The sequence below is a fragment of the Meriones unguiculatus genome, chromosome 1 (genome assembly GCF_030254825.1).
Source record: "Meriones unguiculatus strain TT.TT164.6M chromosome 1, Bangor_MerUng_6.1, whole genome shotgun sequence".
Taxonomy (NCBI): domain Eukaryota; kingdom Metazoa; phylum Chordata; class Mammalia; order Rodentia; family Muridae; genus Meriones; species Meriones unguiculatus.
In genome coordinates, this window is record NC_083349.1 from 169,204,938 (window position 1) to 169,227,619 (window position 22,682).

Below are 22,682 nucleotides of genomic sequence, written 5' to 3' on the forward strand. Positions count from 1 at the left end.
AAGTCTTTAGAAGTCTCCTACTGGAGTTGCCCACAGCAACAGCACCAGTGTCTTGACACGTTTGCCTTCTTCATGTGTAGATCAAAGGATCTCCAGACAGGCAGTGGGGCAGGTGGGGTGGATATTTGGCAGGTAACAGCTTTTGAAGTACAGAAGCAGTCATTGATCCTCTTGAGTGTCTGGTCAACAAATTGTTACAATTAATCAGACCAAGTATTCAAGACATGATTTAGTGAGGATCACTTTGATTGGCTTGTACTTTAAGATTTATTTTTATCTATGTATATCTGTATATTTGTGTGCATATGTGTCATGTATGTACGGGGGCTGGTGAAAGTCAGAAGAGGATGTCCAGATGTAACTAGGTACTGAGCTCTGGCCCTCTGGAAGAGCAGGAAGTGCCATCTCTCCAGCCCCATGGCTTGTATTTTAACACTGCCTAAGACTTTTGCTAGGGTTGATCATTCAATGAAGGTATCCCAAACCACTAGTTAAGTTTTACTATTTTATATTTAATAGTTCCGTGTTAGTCCCTCAGGAATACTGTTTCTTTGTTCTGCCTCTCAAAAAACAAAGCAAAGTACAGGGGCTGGAGAGATGGCTTTGTTTTTGACACAGGGTTTCAAAAAGCCCTGGCTGTTCTGACACTTGAAAACTCAGGGATCAGCCTTCCTTTGCCTACCAAGTGCTGGGATTAAAGGCATGTGTTCCTGCACTTCTTAACAGGTGCCCATCACACTGCCTATGATAGCCTCGGGCGTTCTCTCACATACTATGAGTTTCTTGGTGGATATCCCATTAATCTTTGTAAACATTTCAGTGCTGGGGCAAAGTGAATGTTTAATAAATACTTGTTGAAGAAAGTTATAAAAACTAAACAAACCAGACAAAACCGAAACCTGTCCAGGATCAACAGTATATATCTATATTAAGAATTCAAAATCATTATACTTTGGTTTTAGCTTTGATTTAAAATTGGAAGCCTTTCATAACCTGATTTTTTTTTTCTCCTGCATCTTGGAAGGTACAGATTTGCTGTATAATGCTTCTCAGTAGGATACTGTTGAGGAATCTGCAGAATTTCAGTTCGCAGCTGAACAATGAAGTAGCCACTTGATTTAAGAAGATTATCTTTGCCAGTTTTATTTCTAATCAAGGCTAAAATGCAGTACTCTGATACCACTGATTAGAGAATATTTTAAAAGTTAACACTTAAAATACCAAAGCTTATGAGTTGCTTTATTATTTTAAAAAACGTTAGAATCTTGGCTTTGAACTGAAGGCACTGCTCTGTCATCAACTAAGTCCCAATACATTTCTGAGAAGAAAGTACCTGCTTGATTGAGAGAAGACAGGCAAGTTATCAGAAGCAGCATGAAATGTCCTGTCAGATTCATAACTTTCTCCATCCACAGGATCAGTTCCTATTGTAGGTGTTCAGGATCGTAAAGTAATTCTACAAGGACAGGCCTGCTACCGAAAGGTGTTCAGTTTTCTATATGGATGGTATTACTCTAATACAGACTTGAAGTTGAATCATGCTTAAATATTCCAATAACATGGTACATAAAAAAATATGTGAGGTCAAATTTCCTGTGTTTGAGCCTCTAGCTTTGTTTTAGATGAGGAATGCGACATATGGCACCCCAGGAGCACACCAAAGCAAGCCTTCAAGTAGAGGGGTCAAGCTACATCTTTTGCAGCTATTGTAAAGGATGTGAGGTCTCCACTGTCCCAAGGCCTCATGTCACTCCTCGTCTGAGCCACTCAAAAGGGCTGACTGATCAGTGTGATCAGACTTCAGCTTCTGAATCCCAATGATTTCTCCTTCTGCGTGTCTCTTCACCCGAGCCAGAAAGCTGTAGTAGACAAACCATGAGAACTGTTAGATAGCCATAGAAGCCTTCTGTTCTAACTCCAGGGTGTAAGCATGACAGAGCCTTTCTTTTAGGTGTCTGTTAAACATGGTGATAGCACATCAGCATACCTGCCTGCTCAGAGGTAAACAATATAGTAGAGAAAGGGACTCCGGTCTTGAAACCAGAGTTAGGCCTCTTGCTGTCTAGCTATTTTATAGTCCAGAAAGTAGAGTTAGAACTACCCCACCACCACCACCTTTTTTTGTCTCTGTGGGGTTCTTCCTGGGTGAAATACCTGCTTTGGGGGTAGAGAAATAAGGGACCTGGGGGGAAAGGCAGGGACAGCTTCCATAGCAATAGACTTCTATAAAAAGACATTATTAGTTGGTGAATTTACTCAGTCTTTTAAAGCCTTCTTTCCCCATTTGTTAAGGGGAAAAAAAAAAGAAAGAAAACCCTAACAAAACGAGTACATAGCAAAGTGAAGAGGGCTAGAGTAGTCAACATGTCTTAGGTTTTCTGTGGTGCCCAGGACAGCAAGTACAGGGAGTCAATACAAAGTACTTGGCACTTTCTGCTCTGGTACATATTTTGATAACTGTATATTTAGGAAGTCAGTAAAATAAGTCTGGAAGTGGGTGATATATCCATCAAATTAGTGACAGCAGGGATTTCAGCCCAGACCAGTTGATGGTTTGAGGATTTCCCTATCATACACTCCCTTAAAATCTGTTAGAACTGTACATGAAATTTAGGTTTGCTATGACCCAGGCAGTTTAAGGTAGCAAGGCCTCCTTATGCTGTCAAGTAAGATTTGTAACTGCTTTACAAACGAGTACTTCATGCAGAAGTTGGCAGTCATTATATAGTAGAAGTTAACCACCAATATTTAGGGACTAGTTAGGAAGTGAAAACTTCACAAAATTTGTCTCAGACCTACCAGTAAACTAGAGAGTAGTTGATGGCTGTGATGCAAAGAGCAACCAAATAATGCCAGCAGAAGCACATGGTGATAAACATGATATTGTCCATGTCTTTCTGGTCCCATTCTGGTGTTCCAAATGGCGGGAACAGGACAAATCCAATCTGGAGGAATAGAGGAGAATTTTTCTGGTTGGTTGTCCGAGAAGCAACTAGCTGTCTTCATGGCCAGCAGAGTGGCTTGGTATGTTGGACACTCTCTCACAGTTCCTATAGTTAAGTTACACCAAAAGCCCTATTCACCCAGATAAGTTGCGCTTAGTTAAGTTTAATTGATGTATAGGCTGATTTTAAAACAGCTGAACTTTAGGACTTGAATTTCATATCAGTAATTTAGTAAATACAGGGTACTAGCCAGTATACCAGCAAGCTCTTAGTGGAGAAAAATTGCATAAGTCAAGGGTTGGTTTGGGGATAAAACGGCCTCTGGTTTGGATGACCAAACCAGAGGCCATCCGCCACCCCCACCCACCCCCTCTATACTTGGTAAATTTTTCAGGCAGCAAGTCACTTCCGGGATTTCTCTTAGGGAAATCTTGGGAATCTCTAAGGTGTTTCTCAACTCAGACCATATGAGGAGCTTGAGTGTGGATAATCACCTGCCAGAACCAGGTTCCCTGAAAAATAAGCATACTGGTTCGGAAGAGCTCCAGCACGATATTATCTCGAAAGATCACCTCTAGAGAGAGACTGATACTCCCTCCAAACAAAGCAAACAGCAAGAGTGAATGGATGTGCTGGTCCAGCGGAGGTCGGTTGTGAACGTGAAAATAGAAGAGAAAACCTGTTGGAAATCAATGACAGCCATCAGAAATTTGCTTGAAATGGACTTTTCCCTATATTTGTCTCAACTCGATTTAAGGTTCTTCAGCATTCAGGAAGCCAGTTTATATGATATCCCTGGCAGCAAGCACATTCAGATTCGTTTTGTGGGTCTGTTGAAAATGAAAGGCATGTATTTCAGAGTGGGTATAATATTTCAGCCATGATGCTAATTTGTAAGAAGTTGAATGATTGGGTGAACATATATACACACATCCATCCACATGCATATGTGTGTATATATATGTATATATACACATATAGAAGTGTTTCCAGGTGTGACCTCACCCAAAGCTTTCTTGGCTACATTATGGAACATGCTATCTGGATCACTCAGAGCATAAGACCTAGCCCTGTTTAGGTTTTAGAAGTGTTGAGAATTGATTTTCTGAGGAAGGTCATTATATATATATTAATGTTTCTTGTCCTAAACTTTGGTCTCTCTAAATTCAACTTGTCCATCTTTCCCTTTCTCCGGCCACGTTACCTTCAGCGAATACCGCCATAGCCAAGACCAGTCTGTCCAGCCCAAGGGGCACGATGTTGAAGTAAAGGTAGGTGAGCATGTCAGTGACCCCCGAGACACCGAAGAAGAGGTACATGGTGCTGTGCTGCCAGTTCATGAGCTTCGTCCAATGATTTTCATGGTAGAGGTGCAGGTGAGGCCCATCTGGAACAAACTGCTCTGCCAGGATCCCTGCCAGGAAGTAAAAACGAAAACTGATGTGGGGAAGGTGTCAACAAGACAAACATGAAAAAGCAAAGCTTGCCTGAAGAGGTGAACAGGTCCAGATACGGGTGACAGTGGCCAATAGGTCACAGACTGACCTAAAAACTGCTTCCCGTACAAAAGTTTTCTTTGAAGTCTATGGAAACACTGTCCCTGGATGCTCCTGTGGAGGTTGAGAACAGGGCAGAAGCAACAATAGAAATGGAACATACTGGTCCCCTGGGACTGCGCACAGCAGAGAGCAGAGCATTTCCCCTCAGATGACAGGCTGAGACACTGATCTTTGGACTTCCTTTTTTCTTTCCCTTTCTTTTTTTTTTTTTTTTTTTCAAGACATGATTTCTCTGTCTTAGACTCACATTTTGTAGACCAGGCTGCCCTCAAACTCACAGAGATCTGCCTGTCTTTGCCTCTGAAGTGCTGGGATTAAAGGCGTGTACCACTATGCCCAGTTCAATCTTTGGACTTTCTATCAAGTGAGCAGTGCGGAGACCCAAGAGAGATTGCTGCTGACGGCACACAGAACAGAAGCCATAATGATGACTGATGTGCAGGCCTGAGGGTGGGAAGCAACTCCTGGGTATGTGTTGGGCCTGCTGTAGAGTGGGTAGCCTTCCTCAGCGCAGCACTTTGTTCAAAACACTGGTGAACGACTTGAGGCCTCATACCATATCTGGCCATGGTGTCTAAAGCGAGACAAATGAGGCCAGACCGATGAAGCTATGCCTTTGGGATAGCTCATGGTTCTTGTCACTTTCTTGTTTTGCTTTGTTTAGTTTTTGCTTTTTGAGATAGTCGCACTATTAAGCCCCAGCTTGCTTCAAACTCTCCATCCTCTCGACTGTTAAGTGCTGGAATTACAAGCCTGCACCACTCTAGTGGCTTTTGTCCCTTCTACTTTTTATGTTTGACAGGCAGATTTGCCTTCTTGATACCTAAAATATTTTTGGCAAGCCTGGAAGTCATTTATACTTGCAATCACCTATAAGGGATCAGGAAGTTTGTGAAATGATCCAAGAAGAGTTCCAGATACTAGAATGGAGGCTCTGTGAAGTGGAGACTATACTTTTTTTCTAGTGCTTGGAACATGAATTGCTGGCATCTGGTAGGAGCACCAGAGAGGTACTAAACAAATGTCACTTACCAGCTAGGATGGCAAATAACATAAGCTTATTTTTTTTTTTCTGAGACATTATCTCTGTATAGCCTTTGTTGTCCTGGACGCACTTTGTAGATCAGACTGGCCTCTAACTCCTAGAGATCCGCCTGCCTCTGCCTCCCTGAGTGCTGGGATTACAGGACTGCAACACTGCACCAGCTCAACTTTTTTTTTTTTTTAAGGCAGTGTTGATGCTCTCTTTATCGTTATGTCATATGGTCCTTACTCCTTACTGCACAGAGAACTGTTTGGTGCGTGCAAGAAGTCTTGGCTGGATCTGACATTGTTTAATCTTCCTTGCTGGAGGGCTTATGTCACGGCTTCACACCCAGCCAGCCAAAGGCCAAGGCCACATGGCTGAAACCTAAGAGTAAGCTCCCTCAGTACCTTCAGCAGGTATGGCTTGAGGAGGAACACTTACTACGGTTGTCACTGTTGGCGCCTGAAACGATGCTGCAGGACAGCAGTGGGGATTTGGTGAGAAAGAGGTGGGGTTGAAGTCTCCCACAGCCACTCCAGGGCTTTCTTAACCTTTTTGTTGCCTGCCTTTTTGGTCTCTCTGTGGATGCCACTCCTGGTAATGCTTGAGACTTGTGCATGGAGGATATGCCAATGAGTGGTTGTTAACTGCCCTGAGATCTAGAAAGAGACTACATGGGGAAATATGATTAAGTTTAAACTAAGCCCTATTTAGAACTTTAAATTCCTTTAAAAAATCCCCCATTCTTATTTGCATTTTGTTTTTCACATAGTATTTGTCTCTTCTTACAACTTTATAGAGCAAAAACTAGTTTACTTGGTAGTAATTAATAATGTATATAATAAAAGGGCTTGTTAAGTATTAATATAAAGCTTTGTACAGAATGGATATTAAAATAAAAGACTAGCAGTCACCTAAGACCTTGTCCTATTATCTCTGCTAGTAAAACATCTGTTTCACAGGATCTAGGGAGTAGAGTAACGGTTCTGGGTGTGAAGAAGAGCTACCATAGACAGAATGACTTTCGTTCTTACCAATGACTGCAAACAAAGTCTTGATTGCACCTTCAATGATCTCAATCCGTTGTTGCTGTTGGCCCAGTCGGGTCCTCTTGAAGCCCTTTTGGTGAAAGTACTTCAGCGGGTACTTCACTGACCACCACAGCCCAAATATTAGAAAGAAACTCCCAGGGAGAGCGTGGCCCTTGAAGTTTGCCATCGGTGTTTTAGGATGCCTAAAAGATGGGGACTACTATTAGGTGATGAAGACATAGAAATACAAATAGATACATATAGGAAGAGGTGTGTGCATGAAAGAGAGTGATAGAGATAGACAAAGGGAGGGGTATGTTTGTGGGTGTGTGTGTAGAGGACAGCCTGAGGCATTGCTTCTCAGGGGTACCACCCACCTGACGCTAGCACAGGGCTTCTCACTGGCCTGGTGCCCACTAAAGATGCTGTGCTGGCTGGACCTGCCAGTGAGCTATATGGACCTGCCTGTCTTCCCAGCATTGGGATCACAACATACCCAGATGATTTACAGGAAAGAAAAGTCTTCACATTATACATATTTTGAGCCAGACATGGTGGTACATTGCATGCCTATAATCCTGGCACTTGGGAGGTAGAAGTCAGAGGATCAGGAGTTCAAGGTCATCTCACCTTCCCAGTAATGAAAGGTGAGCCTAGGCTCCCTAAGACCTTGCCTCAAAAACTTCATCTCTTCCATATTTTGGCAAGAAGCAAAATTGATTCCAAGTCTTAAGCCATACCAACAAGGATCAATTCTTTGTATGTGAAAAGCCTTTAAATCACTATATCATTGTCTGTCAGATAAGTTAGGTATGTAGAAAAAACTTCTGGCCCTGAGGCTGTGCAGAATAAAAACAACAAGAAGAAAACGATGTGGGAGAAAGGGCAGACAGTTAAGTATTGGTTTCAGTGTAAAGATACCTTCCTAGGTATAGATGTGAAGGAAAGAATTAGAGAAAAGAATGGTTGCTATGTAATCATCTTTAAAACTTTTTATTCGTGGATTTCACATCATGTACTCCAATCCTGGTCATATACCCATCCCTTTGTACCTGCCCTCTGCCCTTGCAACCTCCTTCCCAAAAGAAAATAAAAAATTAAAATTAACTTAAAAACAGCAAACATATCTCATCATGGAAGCTGTTGTGTCTCACAGTTTGTCATACAACCTTTTTGTCCAAACATCTTTACTTGGAAATGTTTATTGCAGTGAGTCATTGGTCTGGTTCAAGGCCTCTGGCTTCTGCTACACTATCATATTAATATTGGATCCTCCCCAGGAATAATCCTCTTTGCTGCCCTGGAATATCCTGTTGCTGCCCTGTGTCATGGAGATCCTGCAGCTTTGGATCTGGAGGACTGGCCCCTTCCCATGCTCTAGCCATTCATAGATGGGATCGATGTTGGAGCGTGCCAACTCAAAGCCCTGGATCTGGGCCTGGATGGTAGCTGAGTTGGTTAGTCTGCCAGCCCTCCCATAGCCACAGGGCCAGCTCTCCAGCCTTGTCCCAGCTACCTTATCCAGGTGCCTCAGCTGGCAAGAGACAGGCCTAGCTCTCCTGCTCTCATGCCCCCAGAGCTGGCTTGGTACTGGCACCACTAGGCCAGCCGCCCAGGTGAGGTAAATAGCCCTCTCTTGAGAGTGCTAAAGCTGGCAAGGGGTGGTACCAACTCTCTTGACCTTAGAAGCCAGCTCTTCCTGCCTGTTGCACCTGGCGAGGGGGCCTAGGCGAAGGGCATCTCTTCTGAGCCCACACTACCTCATGGCAGATGAGGATTGGGCCTAGCTCTGTAAGCATTTTTATCTCAAAAAGATAAAAAGGGGGCTGGTGAGATGGCTCAGCAAGTGAGAGTTCTTGATGCTGAGCCCAGTGACCCAAGTCCAGGCTTAGTGGAAGAAGTTATCCTCTCATTTCTAGATGCACGTATACCCATGAGAAACACACAAATGTATTTAAAAGAGAGAGATGGAAAGGTAACAAAGCAGGAATGTGACACCTACACAGTGACTGCTAGTTACATTATAAAGCTTTATATATCCACTTGATAATTGGTTTTTCAAGACAGGGTTTTTTCTGTGTAGCCTTGGCTGTCCTGGACTCACTTTGTAGACTAAGCTCGAACTTAGAGATCCGCCTGCCTCTGCCTCCCTAAGTGGTGTGATCATACACATGTGCCACTGTACCTGGCTCATATTTATTTACTTTCTTTGTCAGATTTAATTTCATGTGTGTGGGGGTGTTTTGCCTGCATTCATGTCTAAGAGAAAGTCTGATTCTTTGGAAATGGAGATAGAGAACAATTGTGAGCTGCCATGTGTGTTCTGGGAATTGGTCCCAGGTCCTCTGGAAGAGTAGTCAGTACTCTTCACTGCTGAACCATCTCTCCAATCCCCCTTTAGAAATTAATAAGGAAAAAACAGAAAACGGACAAAAGACACAATTTAAAGCATAATACAAGCTGATGGTTAATTTAGGGATGAGCAAGTACAAGCACAATGCCATGTCCACACACCTGGGAAAAGTCTGGTGTGTTATTATGCGGACTATTCTAGTACCCATCCTGAAGAAGGTGCTTTATTAAAACAGACATGGTGTGCTTTTATTCTGTTTACCAAAATTATGAATGTTAATTGAGATTTATTCAGAAGAAAAATGATATTTTCCCCTAGGAACTATGCAGGCTGGGAGAAAGACCCTTGACTCAGACATACAGACTCACTATTCATGTTCATGACATATAATAAGTAAACAATTCTTGATTACTTAGGCTACTCAGACCTGGCAGTGAAATTCAACATGTAGTAAAAGCGTCCTTTAGCCTTTTCTTTCTCCATTGCTGTCTTGTCTTTGTGACTGGGGCGGGGGGTGGGGGTGTCTGAGGGGGATATGCCTCTACCTGGTCTTTTAACCAGGTCACTAGAAATTTCTCCATGTCTGATCCAGGTCCTTCTTGAATTTTTTGGTTTCCTGGCCTTTATTGAAACAGATTGTTCAGCCATTGGTGTTGCTGTCATTTTGTTCTCAAGATTGGAGCTATGACACAGGCCTGACTTATGGCATGAAGTTCACTGCCGGGGATGGTGGCTACTGAAGTGGGGTGGGGCTGGTGACTCAGGATGGGGCCTCTTCCCATCTGATTTCTTGTGGCTGAACCTCCTGGGTTGTTTTTTAATTTTAATTTTAAACAATTTCCTGTTTTGATCTTTATTTTCTGATTTCTTTATCAGTCTGCTTTCTTGTAGCTTACCATGCTTCCTTAAAGCAGATATTTGGAATTGTGTTCTGGCAATTCATAGCTCTCCATTTCTTTGGAATGGCTTTTGTGTGGATGTTACTCTCTTCCTTGGTGCTGTTATGTTTCCTTGTTCATGTTTTCTTGTGTTTTTCTACATTTGAAGAAGCAGGCACCCACTCTAGGCTTTATTGCCTGTCTTTGAGAGATGAATGCCTTTCCAATCAGTCTAGCTTCCTCAGATACCCATCCATCCATCCATCCATCCATCCATCCATCCATCCATCCATCCATCCATCCATCCATCAATCCATCCATCCATTCCTATTCTCTCTCACTCCCATCTGTCCCCTCTCCACTCCCTCTCTCCCTCCCTTTTTGTGCATGATGTATGTATATGGGTATACAAAAGCCAGAGGTCAGTGTTGAGGCTCGCTCACTCTCGTTCTCTCTCAGCTGCAACATCTTGCAAAATAGCTTAAAACTTCATCTCACAAAAATAAGTGACAGTGTGTCATTTATTTTTACTTGTAAGTTTAAGGTATGCTTTCCTGGTTTTCTGAATCAGAGTCTCTCTTTGAGCCTGAATTCACGTTTATGGCTAGGCTGGCTGGCCAGCAAGCTCCCAAAAACCACTTGTTTAACTCTCCAGTGCTAGAGTTACAGACAGGTGCCTCACGCCTGGCTTTTACATGGTTGCTGGGGCTCAAGCTCAGGTGCTCATGCCTGCATGGCAAGCATCTTACCTACTGACTGAGTTGTACTCTTAGCCCTTACATGACTTCTGTCTACCCTGCAAAGCCAGGCAAGGGACCGGAGTCCCTGTTTGTTTTCTTCAGTTCCCTGAAGTGCTAATGTTTGTGCACTGTCGCCTAACCTTGCAGAGTAGAGTCCATCCAACCTATACAGCAGCCCAACAAAAACTTTAAGATTGACTAAAACAATGAGGGTTTGGTTTTGTTTTTCCAGACAGTCTTCCTCTGTATAGACTTGGCTGTCCTGGAACTCTCTCTGTAGACCAGCCTGACCTGGAACTCACCTGGATCCACCTGCCTCTACCATGCACCACCACCAACTGGCTTTTTTTTTTCTTTTCTCATTCAATACAGCCTGACTGCAGCTTCCCTTCAATCCTTATTTCCCAGCACCTCCTCTCTCCTCCAGATCCACTCCTCCCACTCCATGTCTCCCCCCAGAAAAGAGCAGGCTTCCCAGGCACCTTAACTCAACATGGCACAACAAAATACAGTAAGACCAGACACAAGCCCTCACATCAAGGCTCATTGAGGGAACCCGGTAGAAGGAAAGGGCAGGCAAAAGAGTCAACGACACCCCCACTCCCACTGTCAGGAGGAGGCTCACAAAAACATCAAGCCAACAATCATAGCATATGCAGAGGACCTAGCACAGACTCATGCAGGCTGCCACTTCAGTCTGTGAAACCTAGGTACCCTGCTTAGTTGGTTCAGTGGGGGGGGGGTGCACCCCTGGTTTCCTTGACCCTTCTGCCTCTCACAATTCTCCCGTTCTTCCCAGTGCTCTTATCACTGAGCTAAGTCCCCAACCCCAGCCCCCTTTAAAAAACATTCCACTGCCCTTTGCAGGGGAAGCAGAGAAAGCCCTGGGTGAATGTGTAAGAGCAGATGAAGTCCTGGGTGAATTGTTTATATGAGCACAGCCATGCCAAGGACCCCACTGCCTCAGATGCATGGCAATGCCCCGCCCCCTTCGTCCCATCCCCGTCTGTGTGCAGATGCTGATTGTGTGTGGAAAATGTGGTCCACAGCTTCCTCCTCCCAGATGGTTAGAGCCTCAGACTGTTGCCCTACAGGGATCTAGCCCACTTTCCTGTTCAGGTGTATACAATAACCCCAATTCTTCCTCAATTCAACTGTATAAAATAAATGAGCTGAGTCTTCTGGCCCAGATGACCTCCTAGCCCACTTCCCTGTTCAGCTGTGTACAATAACCCCGATACTTCCTCAGTTCAGGTGTATAAAATAAGCTGAGTCTTCTGGTTGCTGTTGGCACAACTCCGTTAGAACACATCTCTTATGTATGTGTGTTATTTATTCATTTCCCATCACCCCAGTTAGATCAGTCCCTAAGGCAGTATAAGGTTGTGGCACTTTTGGTGTCCTGATTTAAAAAAAAAACAACAAAAAAAGCAACAATCATCAGTTATTTCCTCTAAATGTAACGAGTCCATTCTCTCCTGCTGCTTTTCAGATTTTTCTTGCTGACATTAGTTTTCAGCCATGTTAGTTGATTGGTACGTCTGTGTGGGAGGTTCTCTGTATGTTTTGGTTTCATTTTGAAATGGGGTCTTGTGCAGGACCAGTTGGTGTTAAACAGTTTTCTCTTCTGCTTCCTGCATGCCTGGACTGCAGATGGTCACCACTAGGCCTGGTTCTTAGGTGTTTCTTCCTTCAAAAGCTGCTGTGGTTCAGCTTCTTGGGTCTGTAAAGTTTTCACCAACTTTCTAAGGTTTTCAGTCAGTATTTCTTCATTCCTCCCTCTTTTTTCGGAGTTCATGTTACATGTATGTGGGGAAATTTAATATTTTCTTACAAGTTGTTGGCTCTGTTATTTGTCTCTGTTCTTTTTTACCCATTTTTCATGGCTAGATTTTTTTTTAAAGTTACTTGCTTCTGTGTTTCCTTCCTTCCCTCCTTCCATCTCTTCCCTTTCACCTCTCTTTTTCTCTCCTCCATCTCTCTTCTTCTCCCACATTTGAGGCAGGTCTCACTTTATAGCCCAGGCTTGTTTTCAACTTATCCTCCTGCCTCAGCCTAGCAAATTCTAGGATCACAGCTGATCATTGCCATAATGGCCTGCACTAATTAATGAGTTCTTAACTTCGGTAATCGGGCTTTTCAGTGTTAGAATTGCCACTCTTTTTGTAGTTTGCATTTATCTATTTAAGTATCCTATTTATTGAGTCATTTCATTGTATTTTTTTAATCCTTTGAACAATTTTAATTCTCTGAACATATTTAAAATAACTACATTGACGTCTTTGTTTATTAAATACAGCATTCAAACCTTTTAGAGTTCTTTTCTACTTCCTGTGTCTGATTTTTGGAGATTTTAATTGTAGCAACTCTGGACTCCTAACTGTAGTTACTTTCCTGGATTATGGAGTCTGTCTTCTTCAGGTTTTTTTTTTTTTTTTAGTTATAATTTGTATTCTTTTATTTATTAGCTTGACTTCATAAGGATTACACCTTATTTTCATAACAAATTATTTAGAGCAGTGAGCTGATTATTTGAGCAGAGGTTTTCTTTGTTACCATAATTCTGCACAGTGTCCAGTCTGTGTCAACCCACCTGTTTATAAGGTGGAGAAGGCCAGCTTTCATGTATTCCTTGACCTTCATTTGTTGCTGGAATTTCTCAGATTTCCCAACATGTTCATAGGAGATTTTTTTTCAATCCTTCTGTATAACTTTATTGTAAAGTTTCTTTTGATAAATTCATGGTTAGTCTGGTGCTCACCATGAGTGGGACCAAATGAGAAGCTAACAAAGATGGTATTTTAAATTTCTCATTCCTGAGTATTCCTTGCATGATAATTTCTCAAGGACAGCAAAGCCAAGAATTTTTCACACTTGGAATTTAGTCTTTATGTGCTGATATTTTCATGATTAGCTGATCTTACTTAGAAGTCATCACTGAGCAAGGGGGTGAGAGAAGCATCTATGAACAAAAATGTTCTCACCTGAAGACAGAAGCTTTCCAAGAATAAATGCTTCTCAATTTGTTGTGTACAGTTGGTTAGTTTACAGTTCTATGAAGTGGTTGGTTTTGAGAGATTTGTCCAGTTTTATACATTATCCTTTCCCTCTTTGTTTTGCAGAAAGAAATTACCTACTGTATCTTCATTCTTATACAATTGCAAAGCCTCCATTCATTCTTCTGCTTAATGGTTAACTAGATTCTCGTTAAGGTCAAGCCTGTTGTACTCAATTTTATTGGCTTTCAGGGTGCAGAAAAACCAGCTTTGCAAACACATGCCAAAGCTTCGTAGACTAACTGGCATCTCCTTTTCCTTGGCCTTCCTCATTTTTTTTCCTGAATAGATTATGTAAAGGCTGAGTCCTTATCTGCATCTGTGTACTTGGTACCAGATTGTCAAGGCCCCACCCTTGCTTTTTACTTTGTCTAAAGTTCACAGCTGTGCACAGCAGGCCTGCAGCACAAAGTCTATATGAAAGGCTGAGCACCTTGATCTGATTGTGGATAGAGATGGAGGAAGAAGATTTCTTCCATTAAAAGATCAGTGGATTACTTCACTAAATGAGCTACATTGTGAAACAAATGGTAGAACATATAGGATGAGTCAATTTTAGTAAAGAAGAAACCAGGCATAGATTTCTAATAATTTGGATAACCAAACATGTTAAGGCTCTCAGTGGTCTTCTCTCTAGTTGAAATATCCTTCCACTATCCTGTCACCCTCTAAAGTAAAGGGAAATGGCTGCCTCATTTTAAAAAATTAATCTTTTGATTAATAAATTTTGTTTTTTCTCAATATTATATTTATACTATGTGTCCTTTAAAATAAGTAAATAAGTAAAATAAATATTTCAGCAATGTGCTTGGTCATATGCACAGGAATAGTGGCTGTTGTACAACAGAACTTTCCCAATGGAATGAAAAATCCACCATCAAGAAAACAAACACAAGAAAATGTTTTCATACAGGGACATCCTCAACTTTCTTGTTTGAATATAAGTACTATCTTCGTAATAATCATGAACCATATGGCAGGAGCAGGAGGGGATGAATACTTCAAGGGTGGCAGCGGTGAGAACTTGCCTGGTGGTTTAGGCAGCTGTTTCTTGCGTTGGAAGAACAGCACAGCTGCAGTGGTGGATTGGCCTGAATTTCCTGTACTCTTTTTTTTTTTTAAACCTTTCCCCAATATACAATCCTAAACTACATGGATGAAAAGGTAGAAGACAGGAGATAGAAAAAGATTCCATGGTAGGCTTTGGTCTTACTTTGATCCATTATTTCCTCACTGTGCCCCCATTCTTCCCTTTTAGAATGATAACGTATATTCTGTGCCACTCTATGTTGTGAAGTACGTAATTTCCTTTATGATTTTACACGAAAAGACAGTTTAGAGATTGACCTGAGTCTCAGAATAGACTTTGGACCTTTAGACAATACTGAAGAGCATGGGGACTTTTGAAATTTAACTAAATGCATTTTGCATTATGATGTGGTCATGAGCCTGTGGAAGCCAGGGAGCAGAATGTGGAGGATTGAATGAGAAATATCCTCGATAAGCTCTGGTATTTGTACAGTTGGTCCCCAGGTGCCCCCAGTTGGTAGTGCTACTTGGGGGAGGTTTAGGAAGTGTAGCCTGGCTAGAGGAAGTATGTTATTAGAGCCAGGCTTTGAGAGTTTATAACATCACCCTCTTCTAGTTTGCTTTCTGCCTGTGTCTGTGGCTGAAGTTCTGATCTCTCAGTGTCATGCTTTGGCTGCTTGCTCTCTCCTTCCTCTCCCATCCTCTGGAACTAAAAGTCCAAATAAACTCTTGCCCCCAGATTGCTTTCAGTCATATTTTATCACAGCAACAGAAAAATAACTAATACAGTTATGAATAATTCTATCAGCACTACTGCCCCCAAACTGGGGATGGTTCAGGGCCTTGAACATGATAGGCAAGGACTCTAGCACTGAGCTACACCCCTAATCCTAGTAATTTTTTTTTTATTGTTGAATGCTTTACTATATGAAACTAAACTGGTTGTATAGTCTGCTAGACCTGCCATAACAAAGTATTACCATTAAGAGGGCAAAAAACAATAGAAATTTGTTTTCTAACAATTCTGAAGACTAAAACCTCCCCCAAAAAGTCTTGATTTTTGTCTGGGGCCTCTTTTCTTAGCTTGTAGATAATGTGTCTTTCTTTTTTTTTTTTGTCATTGCATAGTCATTCTTCTGCGTTTGCCTGGGTTCAAACGTTACTGTTACAAAAACTCTAGTTCTATTACATAAGAGCTACCCCCAATAGCATCATATTTAACAGAATTGCTTTTTAAAAGTCCTGTCACCAAATAGTACATTCTAAGGTTCTAGGAATCAGGACTTGAGCACATGAATTTGAAGGAGGTAATTTATCTCACCATATCTTGCCTGATTCTCTCCTCAAATTCATGTCTTCTCACATGCCAAGTGTGTTCACCTTGTTCCAACAGTGTTGAAGTTTTTTTTTCGTTTTTGTTTTTTTTTTGAGACAGGGTTTCTCCGTGTAGCTTGGCTGTCCAGGACTAGCTTTGTAGACCAGGCTGCCTCTGCCTCTCTGAGTGCTGGGATTACAGGTGTGCGCCATCACACCCAGCAGTGTTGAAGTCTTAACCCATTCCAACATTGTGGTAGTTTGAAAGAGAATGGCCCCCATCGGCTCATATATTTGAACACTTGGTCACCAAGGAGTGGCACTATTTGAAAGCATTAGGAGGTGTGGCCATGCTGGAGAATGTGTATCACTAGGGGTGGGGTTTGAGGTTTCAAAAGCCCATTCCAGGCCCAGAGTCTCTCTCTCCCTGCTGCCTGTGGATCCAGATGAAGAGCACTTGACTACTTTTTCAACATCAAGTCTGTCTTTATGCCACTATGCTTCCCACCATGATGAAAATGGACTAAACCTCTGAAACTGTAAGCAAGCTTCAATTAAATGCTTTCTTTTATGAAAGTTGCCTTGGTCATGGTGTCTCTCCACAGTGACAGAACACTGACTACACCCCAGGTAATCACCTCAGGTGCCTGTGAAAGGGTTAAATTAGTAGAACTATATGTTGTTTCTCAGACTCCATCCAAGGTTAGCTTGTCCCTGGAGTACCTTGGTTCCCACTCTTAAGTTCTGAAACAAACAAACAAAAAACACTACAGAATGTTCTCAGCAGCTTGCAGCTAGATATAGCAACTGAGGCAGACCGATAAAGACGGGTCAGTTAAGAAAACATAAGTTGTTCCCAGGGTGGCAGTGTTCCTCTTGGCAAGCTGTTCCTCTTTATGGTTTGGCCAGATGCTGTCAGCCAACTAGGTCAAAGTGCATTTCATTTAACGCTAAGGCTTGGAAGTTCCTGCTTGTGGGTTGTTTTTTTTTTTTTTTTTTTTTTTCCCCACTTTAAAAACCCTGTTCCCTTGGAGCTGGCTGTCATTCTCCCAACCTCCTATTTTGGGTGGGATTGTGACCCAAGCTTGAGCTTGAATAAAGACCCTTGTGTTTTGCATTGGACTTGTGTTCCTGGTGGTCTGTTGGGGAGGTATAACACCAGTGGGCAAGACTTATGGTAGGGTTCTTTCTGGGGCAAAACCCTGTAAGTAAGGTACTGTGAAACCACCCAACTTGGGCACTCCATGGGTAGAAAGAAAAGTTTATTTTGGCAATCAAACTGTTGGGCTGTCTCTCTGGGCTCAGAGTACAGCTGCCAGCAAAAAAGCCTTGTCAATTTTAAGGGAACAGGTAGTGGTGTGAGGCGAGGTGCAGCTCACAAAGGCATGGGATTTGGCATGGGGAATTGGTCTGCTGTAATTTGATTGTGTTAGCGAGGAACTAGATGCCCTCCCCAAGGTAGCTGACTTTTGGGGCAATAAGGTAAACAGAAACCTGCCTTAGGAGATTCTTGAGAATTGCTGAAGTTAGATTTCTGTTTACCTGGTCAGAGAGTAAGAGTCCTTCTGTTTAGGACGTTGTCATCAGCAGGGCCATTTTGGTGACCCCACCCCTACTTCACTTTGGACCTAACAGTGGCAAACACCTTAACTTGTTGAGCCATTTCTTCTGTCCTAACTTTAAATTTTAAAACAATCATTTAACATGTTTCTAAACTACTTAAAGATGTATGAAGACATCTTAAGCAATCCCATAAAACCTCCCAGGATATTGCCAATAGTCTTGGCTTACCCTTCAAAGTTTGACATTACAACCTATTGCAAAAGACACTAGGTAACTGAGTAACAGAACGTGAAGAAATATTAGTATTCATCTGGAAGTTTCATTCTTACAGGCCAATCTCCATAGTGCTGGAAGGTACTATGTGTACTGCTGGAGAAGGAAAGTATTTATCAGTCTAATCCAGCTGTGAAACTTTAAGCTACAATAGGGGCTGGTCTGACAAAATTAGTCCATTGACTAGGATAGGGTACAGGTGTTATGAAACAACCGTTTTCTGTTCCATGAGATGGAATCTATATTTGAGTGTTAACAGGGCCAAGAACCTGTGGCTAGTTAACTCGTAGGACCTAAGGGAGAAACTAATACTATTATTGCTAAAATAGATACAGTATTAAGATAACTTGTAATAGCTGGGTGAGAGGGCGCATGCCTGTGATCCCAGCACTCTGGGAGGCAGAAATAGGTGGATTTCTGTGAGTTTGAGGCCAGCCTGGTTTACAAATCGAGTCCAAGACAGCCAGTCTAAGACTACCCAGACCAAGACTACACAAAGAAACACTGTCTCAAAAAATCAAAAAGAAAAAAAAGGATATTGAATTTACTAAATAAAAATTCAGTATCCCACATATGAACTCACTGTGGCAGCATGTACAGGGCCTGTACAGATTCAAGTTAGTTTTCTCCTATGGAAAATGAACATTTTTACTGGGTATATTAACCACACTTCAGGGTAGATGCCATGCCCAGTAGTAGATAGCACAAAATGAACTCAATGGTATTTTTGTAGACTTTTTTTTTTTCCTCATATTGCTTTGTACGGGTATTTTTTGTTTGTTTGTTTTACTGGTCTTTTGTTTGTATATTATACTTTCCAGTTTTGTGTTTTTATGGTTTTCGTGTGTATTTCTCCTTTTTAAAAAATGTTTTGTTGTTGTTGTAGTTGTTTTCTAAAGAAAGAGAGAGAGAGAGAGAGAGAGAGAGAAGGGGCATAGAGTCAGGTGGTGGGTGGGGAAGAATTGGAGGAGGGGAAACTGTGATCAGAATAAATTGTGTGACAGGTTTCTTTCAATTAGGAAAACCACTTAATAATACAGTATCATAAAATAAAGCTGATGCATAAATAATATTTTTTGGTCGATAAAAAAACAACAACAAAGAACATGTTTCTCTCAGCTACTATGTTTAGTTCTTTTTAGAAAATTAGTTATTCTTTCACAGTTTTATATATACCCATATAATCTCTTTACTTAGAGCACACTGGGTTCTTAATTAACTTTAGATTTAATACTTCTGCTACATCTGAACATTATGTCAGATACAGAAGACAAAAGAGAAAAACCAGATGTAGATTATAGTGGCCAATAGGTTTGATGTGATGCAGGCATTTTTTTCTTTAATTGCTTTGCCAACTACTTCTACTTCCTGAAGACTGCTTTCTTTCCTACTCAGTTTTACCTAAATCAATTCTTAGGAATTGGGTAACATACAATATTTGGTCTCTGACTGCATAAAATGTGATGTTTGCCTAATAGGAGCTATAAACTAAAGTTCCCAGAAAAAAAATGCTCTGTCTGTTAAGCATTTGACAGACTAGAACCTCAGTGATTATGGCTAGCCAGAGCATTGCAGACCAAATTATTTGTTTTGTTTTTGAAATAGGGTCTCACTGTGTAGCCTGGCTATCCTGAAACTCACTATATAGACCAGGCTGTCCTTTAACTCACAGAGATAATGCCTGCCTCTGCCCTCAGAGTACCCTCAGTGTGTGCCACTGTGCTTGCCTAACTTAGCCAGTTTCTCTCTGTCTCTGTTTTTCTGTGTGTGTGACCTAACATTCTCCGAAACAGGAACTCTTGTGCTGAAAAAGTTCAGCAACTAGTGTCAGACAGTGCACTCCTGTAAACCAGTAAAAGATCTGAAATTCCATTTCAGAAGACACTCCAAACAATCAGATAAATGATGACTGACTGGGATACTCTGAGATGTTCTTGTTCTAGGACACAGTCTTTGAGGCATATTTCTTATAGTAGACCTATACAAAAGAGTTTGCCTACTTCTCAGGGGTGGAAGCATTCTTCTGTACACCAGGATTTTCCCGGTCTGCATTTAGATGATGTGAATACCTTAAAAATCTTCCTTTGACATTTTCATTCTTTTATTCCCTTCCACATTACAATAATTCAAGGAACCCAACACTTACGACCTAACCAACTAATGAGCTTCTCTTTAAAAATTTTCAATGCCCCTTGCTGTCTATGCATCTCCACTCAAGGCTGGGGTTGTATACGATTGACATCAAGTCAAGAGTAGACTTTGTGGGGCTGGAAAGATGGCTCCAGTGGTTAAGAGCACTCACTGCTCTTCTGAAGGGCCCAAGTTCAATTCCTAGCACACACATGGTAGCTCACAACTGCCTGATGCTGTCCTCTGGTGTGCAGAGTACACGCAGATGAAAGTATACATATACACAAATAAATATGGCTTTAAGATCTGAAGATAGAATTGGAAAAATTAGAGAAAACACAAATGGAGGAAACTGTGGAGAGAAAGAACTTAGGGAAGAAAACAGGAACTACAGAGGTTAGCATAACCAATAGACTACAAGAGATGAAAGAAAGAATCTCAGGTGTAGAAGATACATGGAAAAAATAGATGTATCTGTCAAAGAAAAAGTTAAATCTAAAAAATTCCTGACACAGACCATCCAAGAAATCCAAGACAACATAAAAAGACAAAACCTAAAAATAATAGGAATAGAGGAAAAAGAAGATTCCCTGCTCCAAGTCCCAGAAAATATTTTCAACAAAATCATTGAAGAAAATTTCCCCAACTTAAAGGAGAGGCCAATAAGAATACAAGAGGCCTACAGAACACCCAATAAATTATACCAGAAAAGAAAATCCTCCCGCCACATAGTAATCAAAACAGTAAGTATACAGAACAAAGAAAAAATACTAAAAGCTGCAAGAGAAAAAGGCCAAGTAACATATAATGGCAAACCCATTAGAATCACACTTGACTTTTCAACAGAGACTATGAAAGCCAGAAAGGCCTAGACGGATATCATGCAGACCCTAAGAGAACACAGATGTCAGCCCAGGCTACTCTTACCAGAAAAACTCTCAGTCCTCATAGCCAGAGAAAACAAGATATTCAATGACAAAAGCAAATTTCAACAATACCTACAAATCCAGCGTTACAGAAGACACTAGAAGGGAAAATACAACCCAAGAAAACTAGCTACTTTCAAGAAAACACAGGAAATAATTAACCTCACTATAGTAAAACAAAAAGCAACCAAGCACACAACCTTATGACCACAGACAAAATCAAAATCAAAGGATCTAACAGCCACTGGTCATTAATCTGTCTCAACATCAATGGACTCAATTCTCCAATAAAAAGACACAGACTATCAGAATGGATGCGGAAACCAAACCCAGCAATCTGTTGCATACAAAGAAACACACCTAAGTCACAAAGATAGACATTACCTGGGTTGGAAGATGGCTTTCTAAGCAAATGGACCCAAGAAGCAAGCAGGAGTAGCCATTCTAATAGCTGATAAAATAGACTTTGAGCCAAAATTAATAAAAAGAGATGGGGAAGGACACTTCATACTCATCAAGGGAAAATTGCACCAGGAAGACATCACAATCCTGAACATCTATGCCCCAAATACAAGGGCACCCACATTTGTAAAAGAAACATTGATAAAACTTAAACCACACATAGATCCTCACACATTAATAGTGGGAGACTTCAACACCCCACTCTCAACAAAGGACAGGTCAACAAAACAGAAATTAAACAAAGAAACAATGTCTCTAACAGAGGTCATGAATCAAATGGACCTGACATTTATAGAACTTTACACCCAAACGCAAAAGAATTTACCTTCTTCTCAGCACCTCATGGAACCTTCTCCAAAATAGACCATATAGTTGGTCACAAAGCAAGCCTCAACAGATACAAAAAGATTGAAATAATCTCTTGTATCCTGTCTAATCACCATGGAATAAAGCTGGACCTCAGTAACAACAGAAATAGCAAAAAGCCTACACACACATGGAAACTGAACAACTTGCTACTAAATGACAGCTGGGTCACGGAAGAAATAAAGAAAGAAATTAGTCTTCCTAGAACTCAATGAAAACGAAGACACAACATACCCAAACTTGTGGGACACAATGAAAGCAATGCTAAGAGGAAAGTTCATACATAGCACTAAGTGACTTCAAGAAGAAATTCGAGACAGCTCATTCAAGCAACTTAATGGCTCACTTAAAAACCCTAGAAAAAGAGGAAGCAGACACATCAAAAAGGAGTAGATGGCTGGAAATAATCAAACTCAGGGCTGAAATTAATCAATTAGAAACAAATAAAACAATTCAAAGAATCAATGAAACCAAGAGCTGGTTCTTTGAAAAAATCAACAAGATAGACAAACCCTTAGCCAAGCTAACTAAAAGGCAGAGAGACACCATGCAAAACAACAAAATCAAAAATGAAAAGGGGGACATAACTACAGACACTGAGGAAATCCAAACAATCATTAGGACTTACTTCAAAAGTCTATATGCCACAAAATTTGAAAATCTAAATGAAATGGACAATTTTCTTGATCGATTTGACTTACCAAAGCTGAATCAGGACCAGATACATCAGTTAAATAGTCCTATATCCCCCAAGGAAATAAAAGCTGTTATCGAAAGTCTCCCATCCAAAAAAAGCCCAGGACCAGATGGCTTCAGTGCAGAATTCTACCAGACCTTCAAAGAAGAGCTAACTCCAATTCTCTTCAAACTATTCCACAAAATAGAAACAGAAGGAACATTACCAAACTCATTCTATGAAGCCACAGTCACCTTGGTACCTAAACCTCACAAAGCCCCAACAAAGAAAGAGAATTTCAGGCCAATCTCCCTTATGAACATCAATGCAAAAATACTCAACAAAATACTTGCA

The 22,682-nt window shown here is 41.2% G+C and overlaps 1 protein-coding gene across 3 annotated transcripts in view; it reads right to left on the reverse strand.

Annotated features, from left to right (window-relative positions):
* Positions 1–902: 902 nt before the first annotated feature.
* Positions 903–22,682, reverse strand: part of Tmem45b (transmembrane protein 45B) — a 37,429-nt gene continuing 15,649 nt past the window's right edge. For all 3 annotated transcript variants that reach the window (XM_060371382.1, XM_060371380.1, XM_060371381.1), the window contains 5 exons: positions 6,566–6,765; positions 4,150–4,359; positions 3,440–3,624; positions 2,800–2,945; positions 903–1,859 (listed from right to left, as the gene is read on the reverse strand). In XM_060371382.1, coding sequence (XP_060227365.1) covers positions 1,748–1,859; positions 2,800–2,945; positions 3,440–3,624; positions 4,150–4,359; positions 6,566–6,749 — 837 coding nt within the window. In that variant the 5' untranslated portion in view covers positions 6,750–6,765 and the 3' untranslated portion in view covers positions 903–1,747. The remainder of the gene's footprint in view (positions 1,860–2,799; positions 2,946–3,439; positions 3,625–4,149; positions 4,360–6,565; positions 6,766–22,682) is intronic.